General features: G+C 42.4%; 1 protein-coding gene across 7 annotated transcripts in view; it reads right to left on the bottom strand.

The window, feature by feature from the left end:
- cpeb3 (cytoplasmic polyadenylation element binding protein 3) overlaps positions 1-15,412 on the bottom strand; it is a 40,064-nt gene extending 24,652 nt beyond the window's left edge. For 2 of the 7 annotated variants that reach the window (XM_040140002.1, XM_040140004.1), the window contains exons 1-3: positions 15,356-15,412; positions 11,861-12,822; positions 2,978-3,131 (exon numbers count right to left, since the gene is read on the bottom strand). In XM_040140002.1, coding sequence (XP_039995936.1) covers positions 2,978-3,131; positions 11,861-12,822; positions 15,356-15,395 — 1,156 coding nt within the window. In that variant the 5' untranslated portion in view covers positions 15,396-15,412. Of the gene's footprint in view, positions 1-2,977; positions 3,132-10,466; positions 10,491-11,860; positions 12,823-13,151; positions 13,374-14,704; positions 14,809-15,355 lie in introns of those variants that run through there. The other 5 variants (XM_040140006.1, XM_040140005.1, XM_040140001.1 and 2 more) reach the window with 5 other exon arrangements.
- Positions 15,413-15,534: the final 122 nt, after the last annotated feature.

Here is a 15,534-nt window from a genome sequence, read left to right as displayed (position 1 = left end):
AAGAAGTACTTTAAAACACACACACACACGTACACACACACGCACACACAAGCGCACACACACACGCGCGTGCGCAAACACACACACACACACACACACACACACACACACACACACACACACACACACACACACACACACACACACACACACACACACACACACACACACACACACACACACACACACTCATAAAACACTCAAGTAAACACAACTATTCCAGTCACAATGAGAAGTATGCAATAAATGTTTGTGATGGGATGGATGTTGGTGGTGTTGGGGATAGGGATGCAAAACTGGGTCTAATGGGTTAATTAGTTTGGACTGGTGATATTCAACCAGTGGGTAGTATCTTCATGGTTGGATGCCAAACTTACAGCAACAGTTGTTGGCTTCAGAAACAACTTGGAAGAAAAATGATCTTGTCTAGGTCAGTATCTGGTCAAAAGTGGAGTAGTAGTTCAGTTGAGAATTATCAGCTACATCTGTGAATTCTTAAGTTATAACCCAAAGACAAAAAAGACTGCTTAAAGTCGAAGTCAGTAAAGTATTCAAATTCAATTATCTTATATCATATCATCTGTATGGTGGATTTTTTTTGGTTGAATAGTCTTAATTTGCTTGTGAGAAATATTGAGGTGGTTCGTCAGGTAGCACCTGTCCATTTGACAATGCACATGCTGACCCTCAGTAAATAATATATTCCTGTTCATATTACCTGTGCCCCATTCCCAAAACACATATTTAGGTCAAGATGATCTTAGCCCATAGACTTACAATGGGAACAAGTTCATCTTAGCCTTAAGAAACAAAGCCCTGGTCAGTCTATGACAATTTCTCGGCCTACCAACGACTAGGAGGAAAACAGTTTCACAACTGCAGAACTAGATGCTCTCGGCTGCATCATTAGGGTGCATGGGCCTAAGACCAACACCTGAACCCAACATGCTTCCAAGCCTGTGAATCTGCACCCACATCTCTAGATTTGTTTGGCAATTCAGACATGTCTAGGGTTCTGCTCACTGACAGTTGTAACTCCCAGTTGGAGAAAAAATTGACCAATCAGAGCTTAGTAGTGGGGATTAAGAATGGGGGCATCATCTTTCTACATAGCTAGCTTGTTGCCAAGCTTCATTCAAGAATAGCTACAGAAAAATGGCGACGGATGACATTGATAGCAACCGCTACCTAAGCCTCATTCTCAACTGAAAATTACATCGGTGGGGCCGGAACATTTTTCACAACCGATTGGTTAGGGCAAAACAAAACAAAACACCCCCCTTTCCAACGGGAAATCACCTAACACAAACACAATGTCAGGATGATTGAATCAAGTCCAAATAAATGGTAATTCAGTGTACTGATTAGGCTAACCTGAACCTGGCTTGTGCCTTTACAACCTGACCTAACCCAACTGTTACTGCCAAATTTGAGAACTTGAGAATTTGAGAACTAAAGATACATTGTTGTCACATTTTTTTCAATTATTGACATTTAGTTTGTCAGCACATTTTCTTTACTTCATCTCTTTCCCTATTCCCACTGGGCATTCAATTTCAAAATTTGCACAAACAGGTAGCAAACCCCAGGTGCAAGGTTTGTAATACAATTCAATACTCAAGTGTTTGAGGTGAAAAGTTCTGATCTAAATAACCTCATCAGCTGAAAAAAAGGATCAGCAGCCTCTTGCTGCTGATTATTCAGCAGATGGTGGACCTGGCTGAAGCATAGAGCCCTTCTCAGACAGTGAGTAGGTATGCTTCCAGGGTGGAGCTGCTTTGTGGTTGATACAGTAGCTTATTGCACCCCCACAATGTCTAGATGACGACCAGAGGGGTAAACAAGCAAAGAGAGATGCAGGAATGCACACCCATGTTTATTCACCACCCTCCCGGTCTTTCCTTGTATCTCCACTGTCTCTGTTGTGCTTTGGTAAACAATCACGAGGGAAGCCCCGCAGAACATTACAACACCTTTCCAGTAAAGTTGGGTCAGGCCATAACCGTTTTGCTCTAACAATGCTCACTCAGCACAAGATTGGGAAAACAGACTATGCATGAGAAAGCGACATGCTCTGCTCACTATATACCCCTCCCACAAATCTTTCCATTGTTAAGATGGGAGGATGGGGGAGCATGAAAACCCTACACCCAACCTGACAGGGCCCCATCTGGGAGACAGGAGTTTTTACAATAGACACGTGACCTCTGCTACAAAAATACTGGCTTAGAAGGCCTGACATACATTGGATGGCCTTAAAAGGATGTAAAGAGAGATTTTTTTCAGGATTTGATCAATTCTCTATACTTCCCAGGAGATAAAACAGCGGGATGCTAATTTATTTTAGTTTGAATCTGCATTTCACCATTAAGAAAAACTGCTTCTCTGTATCAAAGTTGCTTAGAAACACTGATTTGATCTTCAGGCTATGACTCAGTCATGATAGGTCTAAGCCCACAATCACACACAAAATAAAACTCCAAAGTATGATTTCTGAATTCTGCTCTTTGGTAATCATGTCACTTAGGAAAAATAATAGTAACAATATAAACCACAAATACACTCAATCACTCCACATTTATGCACACAATATATTCAGTGAACAAAAGCACAAGTCATGTGACACTGATCAATTGACCCATTGATTCCAATCAGCAGAGAGCCAACAGGCAAAGAAAAAGAAAGGGCAAAAGAAAATGCATTGTGTAAGTAAGACCATGAGTGCACACTGCTGCACTTCTGCTCCACCACACACACAGACACACAAACATGAAATAATGCGAGATTTTGCAGGTAAGGCTCATAATGTTAATTATTCATTTCAGTTTCAAACAGAACATGGTGATCGATACTGGATTGGTTGACAGATTGGCAAATAGAGCAAAAGAAAAACAAATGTACCCAGAGATGATATAAGCCCATGAAGCAAAAAAAACAACCCAAATACTGTAAGCATGGACGTATGAATATTCCTAACCTGCAAAATGATTCCTCCATATAATATCAGCGATAGTCATTGGTGGGCCACCGGCAGGGTGTGGTTTACCTTTGTCATGGTCAGTCCTTATCATATCCATTAAGGAATTCTCCAAAGAGTGCAAGCTAAAAGCATCAAAGGGCCGATTCCGGTCCTGCAACACAGCAAAACAGGAAGAGGGTTAGCATTAGAGTCAGAGAAGAACATAGCATGGGCAATCAGGAATCCATACACACGACATCTACTGCATGTCTATCTTAGAAAAGCAATCCCTCCTCAGTTGCTCTTCTTGAAGTTTCTTCCATTATTTTTCCAGTTAAAGGTTTTTTGGGGCAGAGTTTATCCTCATCCGGCACACTCAGCATTAGTATAATATATAATATAATTAATATAACAATATATTAATATATATACATAAATATGCAATAAATCCTGTACATTAAAAAAAACACATTCACTAGTATTACAGCTGTCACGGTTGTGTAAATATTGTGCCTAACATAAATAATCCCTGAATGAAGGACATGATGATGCATCTCTAAAAACTTCCAGACCTGAACTTGCACATTTAGCTTTGCTGTTGAAATTCTGGTTGGTCGGTTACCTTGCTGAAGGGCAGATCACTGACAACAACTTGCATGTACCAACAGCTCCCACTTTTGTAACAACAGCAGGACAGGCTGGGATGCATTCTTAGCTAATCTAGACTAAGATAAATTAGGGATGTGAGATTAGATGTTACAGGTAAAAAAAAGAAAAAAATACAGTATGTGTCAGCCCCGGGGATGATGGTGAATACAGTTGATGTTGACTGATGTCTGCCCTCAGGAACCTCAACTGTCTGTAATTTGGGAGAGAATTTCTTAACCAATCAAGTGAAGGTGGCAAGGTAACAGTAGGGCAATTTAGATCCATGATCAAAACAGTTACTCCTTGGCCTTTCATGTAATTGTTGAAGTACTCCTCACTTTGCTTGTGATCCCCTGGAGGTTCAGTCTGGAGTATCATTCATTTTGTCGAAAGTCACTACCATACAACTGAAGAGAATCGGACTAGAGCTGGAATAACTGCTCAATTGTTTGATTAGTCAATCAAAAAAGTAATCTGCGTTTTCATAATCAATTAAACATTTAAGTAATGTTTTAGATTAAGACGACAAAATTCTGCGGTTTCAGCTTCTCAAACATGATTATTTGCTGGCAGTTTTCTATGATAGCAAACTGAATATATTTGTGTTTTGAACCGGTGATTGGACACTACAAACCATCTGAAGATGACATCTTGGGCAATTTGAGGTGGACACTTTTCCACTATTTTCTGGCATTTTATAGACGAAAAAATGTATTGATTAATCAAGAAAATATTTGTAAGATTTGTCGATATTAAATAATCAGTGTTTCCTCCACAATTTTTTTTCCAGCAGCAGAGCTGCTGTGCTTGCATCAGTGGAGGATAGCTTAGAACGACCTAAGAATTATTATAGATAGGGTTATTCTAGCCTTGTCATGTGTATATAAATTTAATGGGAGCTTTTGACAATTGAAGGGCTCTGGGGGCCCAGATAGCTGTAGTAATAAATGTCAAAGAATGAAATGCTTCAGCGGAAACAGAAAATTGCTGACACTATTTTTATAGAGCATAAAAAGAAACATAAACATAACATACTAACATAAACTCTTTTAGACTCATCTGAAAATTCAAATATTATTTAACTAACAAGATAAGTGTACAGGACAAAGTTGCACCAGTTTAGTCTAATTTTGTACCTCTTTGAAGTTGATCAGGATATTAATAAACCCATTTTGATTCATTTATGCATCGTTTGTACAAATCTGTGCAGGCAAAATAAAAAGTTGTGCTCGCACCGTTTTTGAGAAATTACACATTACATTTTTAAGCGTAGGCATCAGCCCCTCATTGACATGCAAATGACTCCACAACAGTGACTCTTTCATTTGCACATCGTTTGTGCACGTTTGTGCAAGCAAAACAAACGTTTTTGCGTCATTAATTCTCAAGTTATGACTCATTAGTAACCATTTAGCTTGGCTTGTAACAATCACTTGGCCATGGATGTCACTTTGTTTAACTCAATTCTGGACTTATGTTATATTTCTACAGCCTTTGCCAAAAAAGTTAGCTAAGACTAGGGAAGTAGGGAAGTCTACTTTGTTGCCATGTGCCAAGTCTGAGTGAATCGGTCATCTGCTGCGCATGCACTCACGGACAGCCTATGTCGGACCGCTAAATGGTGGCGTCACTGTGTGTGCATACATGTATTTGTTTGTGGGTGTGTGGTAGGGTTCCCTATGTGTCCTACTAGCCCCAGTCCGCTGCTCACGGTGCAGAAAGCCAAAGTTGTGTTGGTTATGTCTCGTCTTGAAGAGTAATGAAGCATGTGAAATTTCAGCAGTAGAAGATTATGCATAGATGTTGCGAAAGCCCCTTAGTGCTCTATAGACCCTGTCTGTCAAGTCCATCTGACAAGAACTCAGTTCCATCTGATGCAGCTGGTTTTGAAACTGCCCTCAAGTTAAAGATGGGTGCTGTGGCTGTGATGGGGCACTAAACTTCTGTTTGTGCTGTGGCAGTAACACTGTCATTTGGTGAGTATTTTACCCTGGTGATTTACAGAAAACTTCTCCAAACTAATTTCCTGATCCCGCTAACCAGATTGGTCCTCTCGAGTCCAGGACTGCACAGTGAATACTACATCAAACTCCTCAAGGCTAAAGCACTCATTGCTGATGAAATATCAAGGAGCCCGCTGTGTGTGAATTAATTTATTAGAATGACACGTGTGCCAAAGGTAAAGGCTGAGAGCGCGCCTAGCCGGAGCTGGAGGCAGCAGCCTTGGCAGCTGTGTCCTGTGTCCGCTGCCCGAGCCGGGGCCACATTGTTTGCACACCACAGCTATTGTTGCCCATTCGGCTGAGCATTCAAAAGTGTTATTCCCCCCACTTTGGACCCGACAGCGCCACATAGATAAAAATCTGCCCACTTGGTACAAACGGTAAACACTTAAAACGCTGAGCTTTTAGTTTCCCCTCCCTCCCCTCCTCTCTGACACATGTGGATGAACACAGTGACGGGTGGGGGTCGGAGAGCTCACTGTAGTCAAATGACCTAAAGAGATAGTATATACAGAAGTCCCAAACAGACATCACATACGTTTTCAGAGTGTGGAATGCAGTTTCAAGCTGACCTATCCTGACTTCACCGGGGCTCATCTTTCCTCATGAACCATAAACAAGATATAAGAGCGTGTATATGAGGGAGATCATGATAAGAAAAAGACTAAGCATTTAAGATATGAGTACGGAAGAAGAGTAAGGGCTACCAGGTGAACGTCACCTTCATCATTTATTGTTTTTTTTCCTATATATACTATAAATATGCAAGCGGCAGTGAATTCTTTTGATGTTAAACATAATAGTGCACTTTCACTGCCACGTCAATCAATCAATTAATTAATCAATGGGAAAAGGCCCACAGAAAATACACAAAACAGCCTAAGGGATACAGGCCTAAACAGTTATGACAAATACACATGTATCCCAGCTGATTTTGAATTACATATTGCACTGAATCTTAAAAAATTGTGTTCCCACAAAGCCCGTTTAAATCTACAAAATGTCATACAAGATATTCAACCTTGGGATATACAGTATTTATTATTAGCTTAGTTATTCCCTTGCAGAATTCGAGAACCTGTTCCGACTAGAGATGCAACAAATGATTATTACCTCTGCCAAGGCGGTTATGTTTTCACCAATGTCTGTTTGTTGGTTTATTTGTCAACAGGATGACACAAAAAGAACTTGGTGGAGCGATCAGGATTATTTATTGTGAATTTGAATTTTGTTTCTCTCATGTCTGGTCTATGTTGTTTGACACTGGCCTTGGCGGATGTCTGCGCTCTCTGAGTGCCATTCTAATTTTCATTGTCGGTTAATCTGTGATTCTAATTGGTCAATCTGACAATTTTTTAAAATAAATGTATTAATTGGTTATACATTTTTCTAGAAAATGTCAGAATATAGTAAAAAATTCCAAGGTGTCCAAGGCGACGTCTTCAAATTGCTTGATTTGTTTGGGTTTTCAGAAAGTTAAAGATGAGACAAATACCTGGCAAAACCGAGAGGCCGGTTTAGTTGGAAAATAAAGCAAAAACAGTGCAACAAGCTTAACCGCAAAAATTTCCTAATTTAAATCACACTGGTCACACCCTCAAACCCATTGAAGCTACTGCTGTTTTGCATGACCATCACACAGCATTGGATTGTGAGACTCAACCTGTCAGTCTGCCGACTAACTTCAAACTTCTCGGTCTGATACAAAGTGATCATGATAACAGAGGACCACACAATAATTACCATTACCGTCATTTCAAATCAGGGTAACTGCTGGGAAGCTCATGTGACTTTGTGTCTTAAGCCTCACACTGACATGTTAAGTTGCATTCCACACATTCCTTGGCCTTTAAGCGGCAGCCAGCAGCAGGCGAGTACGAGCACATATCGGGGCAAACGGGACTCAACACTTCACCCTGCGTTTCTTCCACGGTGTCTGAAAAATACTGACCGGGATCTACAGAATGACAACCAGTACACATATCACAAGCTGTCCACATGACACTGCGGAACCGGCGTGTGTACCCCGCCTGCTGATCCGCTCAGTGAGTTGCCTTTGAGTTTCACTTCAGTAAACAGGCCAGTTGACATGTGGCACCAGGACCTTGCATCCTGGTGATAACCCTTCTCCAATTATGGATGTAACAGTTAAGCAGCTAAGTGTGACTTAGAGCTGGTATCGCATCACTGAGACACCCCTGAGCCCTTTGAAGAAATATCTTCTCCGTCTAGTAGATATTGTTCAGTAGCTGAAATTGCTTACAGATACAGAGGATTATTAGAAGTACTAATACAAGTATTTGTATAGGCTATATGTCTGATCTTAGAGGAGCACTTCAATTTACACATGAAAGCTAGGTTACTACTCAGCCTTTGAAAATCACTGTATAACGTGCTCTGTGGTTCTGAAAGAAGCCTCCTAAAGTCTGAGGAAACAATCCTGATGACATCATTAGGTTAATGAGGTTAATTTCAGTTAGGCTTGAGGATTCAAAAATATTTTCAGTCATTTCTCCAGCAAAAATAGTGAGGAAGGAGTGGGGTTTTTTTTTTTGACTATTTGTTGAACAAAACGAGGCATTTGAAGACATCACCTTCAGCACAGAAAATATTTGGACAGTTTTTTCCATATTTCATATTTCATAACAATTAACCAAAAAAATAACAGGCAGATTAATACGATTTCTAAAATAATCGTTAGTTGCAGGCCTAACTTTTGTCCCTATGTCCTGTGTTATAAACCAGGGTCATGGGGTTTGAAAGACAAGGGTATTTAACAGGCAGGGAAGGGCAAATGAAGGATGCCGTTAAGTTGCATTATGGGAAATGTAGGACCCTGATTTTTTTTTAAAATTAACATATACAAGGGGACAAATTGTCAGCATAACCTGGCCTGTACTGCACTGCTTTTGACCATTCTTTCTTAAATCTGTCTTTTACAAGTCCCTCAACATCCTGGAAGAGCAACACTAACATCACTGGCATGGCCCTTTAAAGTGTATTGTTCCTGGATTGATCAATGTTAATTGGCAAAAAATGTATCTAATTGGATTTTCCTTAAACATGGCTTTTATTTTTTAATAGGGTGACCGTGTAGCTATGGCAAGTCTGAGGAAGAGGTGCATGCTTGAAACACCACTGTTGCAAGAAGTCACTGAAATGGGAGCAACAAATTATCAACATTTTCTGTTTTGTTTCGTAGAGTGAAACCTCCACCCTGTCAGTGAGAACATGACAAGCTTATATTGCACATAATAGTACATAATTTGCAAGTAAAGGACCTTACTGGCATCAGGGCTGCAACTAATGACTATCTTCATTATCAGTTTATTCATTTTCTTAATTAATCGATTAATTGGTTTATCTAGAAGATATCAGAAGATAGTGAAAAATGCCCATCACAAGTTCCCATGTAAAGAGGTAACATATTCAAATTGCTTGTCTTGTCGAATTAACCCAATCATATTCAATTAAAATGAATATGGAACAGAGAAAAGCAGTAAATACCTACATTTAAGAGGCTTTTGCTGACAAATCGTTGGCAATTTTGCTTAAAAACTCACACCCAACTTTTGCTTGACTCAAACAGATAACGTATTATCAGAATTATTGCAGATTAATTTTCTGCCAACTTATCATTTCAGCTCAAATTGGCAAATATATGAGTGAATTACTGTATTTGCCACTTTTGTTTCATCTGACAACACTTGATCGCACGCAAGCAGACGACTGCTGTACTCCATCTCTGTTATTTGCCTGAGTTACACTTCAGTAAACAGACCACTCTATACTGCATGACATGTGGCCCCTTGACCTTGTCGACTGGTGATAACTGGAGCTGTAAGCTGGCCAAGTCAAGAACACACAGATAGAGGGTCTTGGCAGAGGAAACTGAGTAATAAAGCCTAGGGAGGCCTGACTGACACACACAATCATCATCCCCTCAACAGGCTATACGTTTCAAGCCGATTGGAATTTCACCCTGTGCCTGGCTGTGTTTCCTCTGCACATGTACTCGTCCCTGCAGTAATAGGTTAACATTTTGGCTTGTGCTCCATTCCCCCGAGTCCTTGCTTTGATCAGGTGAACAAGTTCTCCTTCTTAAGTAAGCCGGTGACTTAAGGGGGGAGTATTCGGCTGGCTTATTTTCCATGTTGGCTTGTTTGTCAGGCAGCATAGCTAAACATAGGGAAAACACATGACTAGCCATGTGAAAAAGCCATACAGTGATGGGACTGTTCATGTTAGTCAGGGACAGACTACCTGCTGAGATACATATGAAGCACACACGGTTGTCCACTATAGTGCTGGTGAAGACACATCAGTCTTGTGGATTTTATCTATATTCATATATGTTTCATATATTAATACATATTTGGAATTTGATGGGAAAAACACCTATAAGAAAGTTCACAGTTATTGTCAATGTACACATTTTCTCTGTCCCACTGAAACTATCATAACTCTGTATTCAATGAATAAACAGGAGAGGCCCTTTCCTCTTGACAACATTTTTATGTTACTCAAACGCTCTCCACATGTTGCGATATGAACCTATACACAAAAATATTGTTGTTATTGAGAGATACACGGTGCTACAATGCGACTTTGCTCGTTAGCTGTCCGTTTTTGTTTTTAACATGAGAACAACATATGTTCACTCATGACCTATTAGCATGTTTTGACCCTGAATAAATGTAGCTTTCATGGTCGTGCAGCTTCCTCACAGAAACACACATATAAATCTATGTCAGCAATTGTATTATTATATATTATTATTTTTTTGTCGAAACTCACAATAAGAGCTTAATATGAGCTTCATATTTCTGTAATACGTGGAAAAACTCTCTACATACCGGGCTCGACCTGGGCTCCGTTTCCATCCCGGGTTCAAACAACGCCCACTGTCCATCACAATCCAATCAAATGCGAGAACAGGTGTTGCCTTCATGTATTGTCGGAAGTTTTGTAATTACAGGAAGAGCGCATATGAACTACGGGCGAAGTTGAAAATAGCAACAGATAAATAAATAATTTTCTACGAGATACGGAGGGGGCGGCAAGGCCACCGCGTAATAACGCACCTGTAAAGTGACACATAATCCTCGTTCCTGTTGGTATTGTTATTATTATTGCTGTTGTTGTTATTGTTGTTGTTGTGATGCTATTATTACTACATGTTGGTGTGATTTAATAATGAGCCGAAATGTAACCCTCAATGTTCAGGCTTAGTTACCATGTATTCTACAAAGACACAGAAGCTTAATGACTGATGCATGATTTCGCCTACGTACCGTGCGGCACAGTTTTTCTGCAGCTCACTCTGCCCTAAAAGTCAGTGTCATGTATTTTATGACATGTGTTAGTGAAAACAATGAATCCTTCGCCATAATTTGGGCGAACCGGTTATAAAGTATGCATATACAGGTTTTGTCAGTCGGAGTTTAGAAGGTTACGTGGAGCACGTGAATGCGTCATATGTCCTTTAAATCCCACGGAGAGTGAGCTGGCAGAGGGAATTTAACCGTTCAGTGCAATAAACCGCGCACGGCGCCTCTTTCCAGGACTCACAACGTGTGGTTTTGTCTTTGAACGCGTAAAAATAGCCATGATCGATGGTTAATGCTTCAAGGACCCACTGTCCCATTCGATTTCTTTGACCTCCACGAAACAATCTGCCAGCAAACAAGCCATTTCATAATGTTGACAGCTACCGGCAAAACCCGATGTTCATTTGTCAATTCAGCTAAGCCATATAAGTCACAGCTTCGGCATATCGCTCATTTAAAATCGAGGTCTTTTATGCTGAATGACCCAAATCGATTCAAAATGTATGCCTGCGTTGGCGTGCCGATGGTAAACTGTAATGACTGTGAAAAAGACTGTAGAATATAGGCTATGGAAAAATTATTGACAGTTTGATTCGTGCCGTAGAATGATTAACTGCAAATTGAATATGACATAAATAGCCTATTAATCACTAGAATATACGGACCCATAATGAATGCCTGGCACTGATGAGTTCAGGGTGACCTTATCCTAGGCTAGCCTACTTTGTTGAATTTTTATCATAGACACTGATGGTTTTTCTTGAATATTTATACAGAATACATAAAATAAAATAAAGATCTTCCTATATTTTATAGAGGTCAACCACCAGGGCGAAACTGACAACATGTCAAGGTAGTCAGCATATTTAAACAACTCTGAGAGCTAGGCCCAGGCCTGCTCTTACTGGGAATGCATTTACCTGGAAAGGCAGTATGTTGTTGCTGTTGTCAGTCCTGAAGGCGCTGTCCTCCATCCAGGGTTTGGGGGCGAGGGGACCAGGTCTTGGGAATTTGGGGGGTGCTATAACATTGCTGGTATAGGACTTTTTCATGGGGGAGATGGGGTTCAGGGGCGACGGCACCCCGACGCCGACTCCGACCCCCACCCCGACGCCCACCGCTCTGCGCGGGTCTCTGCCCGCCTGCAGCCCGCTCCAGGGGTTGGAGGCTGTGCTCCAAGCGGCGTTTTGGTGATTATTCCAAGCGGACGACGAGCCAGAAGATGACGACCCCTTGCTGTTATTCATGATGGTCTGATAAGCGTTTCTCTGGGGGAAGGGGCCTTGACTGGGGCTGACAGGGGATCTCCTCTGCTGGGGTTGCTGCTGCTGCTGCTGCTGCTGCTGTTGCTGCTGCTGCTGCTGTTGCTGCTGCTGTTGCTGTTGCTGCTGCTGCTGCTGCTGTGCTTGCTGTTGATGCTGCTGGGACTGGGGAGCCAGGCCGATCTGCGGGGAGAAACTACCCCCGAAGACCGGGTTGACGTGGTGGGGGAAGTTCTGGAAAAGCATCGTCCCGTTCACCGAGGGTATTCCCTGGAAAAAGCCATCGTCCACGGCGTTTGTGGTGCCCGTGGACCAAGTGCTCCCGAACGAGGAGGAAGGGGAGGAAAGGGGGCCGCCGGTCTCCTGCGGCTGGTGGTGGAAGCTCAACCCGGGCAGGATCGGCGATTCCATCGGCACTTTGTCCTTGCTGCTGATGTTCAGCGCTGAAGCCGCTTGGTTGCTCCCGGTCGACGGGCTCTCCGACTCCGATGAAGAAGAAGTGGGCTCCGATGACGGGGTCGGTGTGGAGGGAGGAGGGTCTACTTGCGTCGGATCTTGCTGATGGTGAGGCTGGGCTTTGTTTTTGTCCATCAGTAAATCATCCTGCATGGTTTGCTGAGCTGAAACGGGGGGGAAACAGAGACGAGGAGTTATTATTATTGTTGGAACTGAGGAGATCATACAGCGGGCTCGCTGGGCTGCTGTAGTATCTGATGAAGTGGGACAACTCCGACAAGGATATGATGTTAGAGGGACCAGGCGACTGCAAAGCGAATGCGTGATCACCCATTTAGCCGAAAAAGAGGAGGAAAAACACACACACACACACACACACACACACACACACACACACACACACACACACACACACACACTTCCCAAAGACTACACCAGAATGATTCACAGATCCCACAAATTATACACGGAGCACACGGCTGCAGATATTCACCAGATTTCGCCACGTCTCGTTTTTTCCTTCCACGCAGGAACTCCGGAGCTGCAATGTGAAACTGATTCGGTGTGTGTTTTTTTTTTTGCCCAAGGACCTCCCCTATATTCATTTACATACGTCAGTAAATACAGCCGTCCTTCAGCAAGGTTAAAATGCACTTCTACCTTGACCCGGGCACTTCGACACACACGACAACAGAGCTCTCCCTCAGCTAAAATGACTTCCATGGGAAAAAGAGAGCGAGAGGAAAAAAAAAAAAAAAAAAAGGCGCACTTCGCCGTTTTTTTTTTTTTTACACAGCAGAAAGTGGCGCACCTGAGCCACTTTACTACACCGCAAAGACCTCTCGTGTACCCTACTGGCTAGACGCGTCCCTTAAAATAAAACATGGACCAGTCTTATCATATTTCAGCACAGTGTACAAGACAAGCATAATCTAATAAAAGGAGATAAAAGTGACAGGCCAAATGAGAGTGCAATACATAAGCCCCTACAGGAATAATATGATTTGTAGTAAGAGATCTGATTATAGCGCAGAGAGGGCCCTGCCTGAGGTCCGCATTGACACAGCCGCGGGTTGGCAAGATGCACCCATGGAACTTGCATCTTAAGGCAGCACTATAATAACGCAAAGCCGGGAAGTCTGGATAGCAGTCAGAGCTCCGCTCGGCAGCCTCTATTCAAAGTTAGAGATTATATTGAACCTTTCATGCAAAATGATCCTTTACTTTGCTTATCAGAGCCAGCGCCCCGCAAAAGCGAAAATCAACGAGCATACACTCGGACAGGCTATTATTACGACTGTTTTGCAATTCAGAGAGCAAGGAAGTTGCCATGTTATTAACACGACATCACAGTGACCAGGGCAATCTCAAATGTAAATAGAGCAGAATATGCTTGATTATTGCAAGGCTATACTGAGCAGTTGATCATAATGTCACCCGCAGCGCATGCACGGCGCAACCATAGGCTATGGCACAGTGTCAGATCCATCCAAGGTTTAAAGTGATGCTGAACTAAAAACCCATGGTGACATTGATAAGGCTCCCTCCGGACCGGTTGTCGGAGCCTGGCCGCGGCAGAGCAAGCCCGGAGCCCACGCTCAGGCCTGCCGGAGTCGCGGATGCGACAGTCCGCAGACTCTGAAAATGACACTGCCGGATGACACGCGGGATCGGTTCGGCAGCACGACGGCAGTGGTGCAAGGTCGGACTTTCGAGGTAATAGCAATAGCCTGCATTGCACACACCCCACCAGATAATCCGTGCTTTCTCCTCCAAGAGCTGCGCTTCCAAGGTCATCAAAGCAGCATAATCAGCAGCCAGCGGGGGCTCACCTCACCGGCCCCTTAACCACAAACGCTGCCCAAGCCCGACCCTTTAAAACGCCTATTAATCGCGCTGATCGAGGCATCCGATACATTTCATGAAGCTGTCTTTGCCTTCAAATCCCCCTTTAATCCATATGTGTCCCCCCCTTCCACACAAACGACAAAACAGCATGCACACACAGCGTTGTCGCTCCTCTGCCTAGGGTGAAGTTTGAATTACCTTTATCGTTCACCTTTTTGGGACTCTGTAAATAAAGATATTTCAGTTTGCCTCGTCTGGGTTTAGATATGACAAACGAGCTACCCTTGTGCCGAGATAGTCAGCAGTTGCCTCAACAGCTGATCGACTGCGGCGCATGGGTGATGCCGAGGAGGCTGTAGGGAGTTGTAGTTTCTCACGCTGCAGTGGCCGGTAACCAAAAAAAAATGTAGAGTATATTCCTTCTTGACTGCTGCGGTAAATTAAAAAAAAAAAAATATATATATATATATGTGTATATTATCAGCTTCAAAGATGAGCCACAGGTGAAGTTACAAGATAAAGCGACTCATTAAAGCGGCAATAAAAAATAGCGATGATTGACAGTAACACATCTCTCTCTCTCTCTCTCTTTCTCTCTTTCTCTCTCTCTTTCTCTCTCTTTCTCTCTCTCCTACACAGGCGCATTCACTCACGCGCATGTTTTATATGCAAGACAGCAATAAATACTAAGTGTGTATAAATGACTTAGCCCACATCTATTTTGCAGGAAATCTTGCTGTTACATGATTTAAAAAAAAAAAACAACTTTAATACTCAAGTACAAACAAGAAGAGAAGCCCTGAGCACATACTTTGTCAAGAACAATCGAGTCTAATTTAAACGTCTTACCACTATTAGAGGTGTTCTGTAGCCATATGTGCATCTTCATGATGGCTGTATCTCCAAGAAGCTGTGGTGTCCTTTTGGCACTTCTGTTGGGAGTGGATTCAGATCATTAAGTTGATGTTTTTAGCAATAAGAGGGAGGGAAGCATTGCGAGACTACATTTCCCATGTCCGGGAACTGGT

This window comes from Xiphias gladius, chromosome 11 (assembly GCF_016859285.1).
Source record: "Xiphias gladius isolate SHS-SW01 ecotype Sanya breed wild chromosome 11, ASM1685928v1, whole genome shotgun sequence".
In the NCBI taxonomy this organism is placed as follows: Eukaryota; Metazoa; Chordata; class Actinopteri; order Istiophoriformes; family Xiphiidae; genus Xiphias; species Xiphias gladius.
The sequence above is the reverse complement of the archived record's forward strand: the minus strand, read 5'-3'. Positions and strand labels throughout refer to the sequence as shown.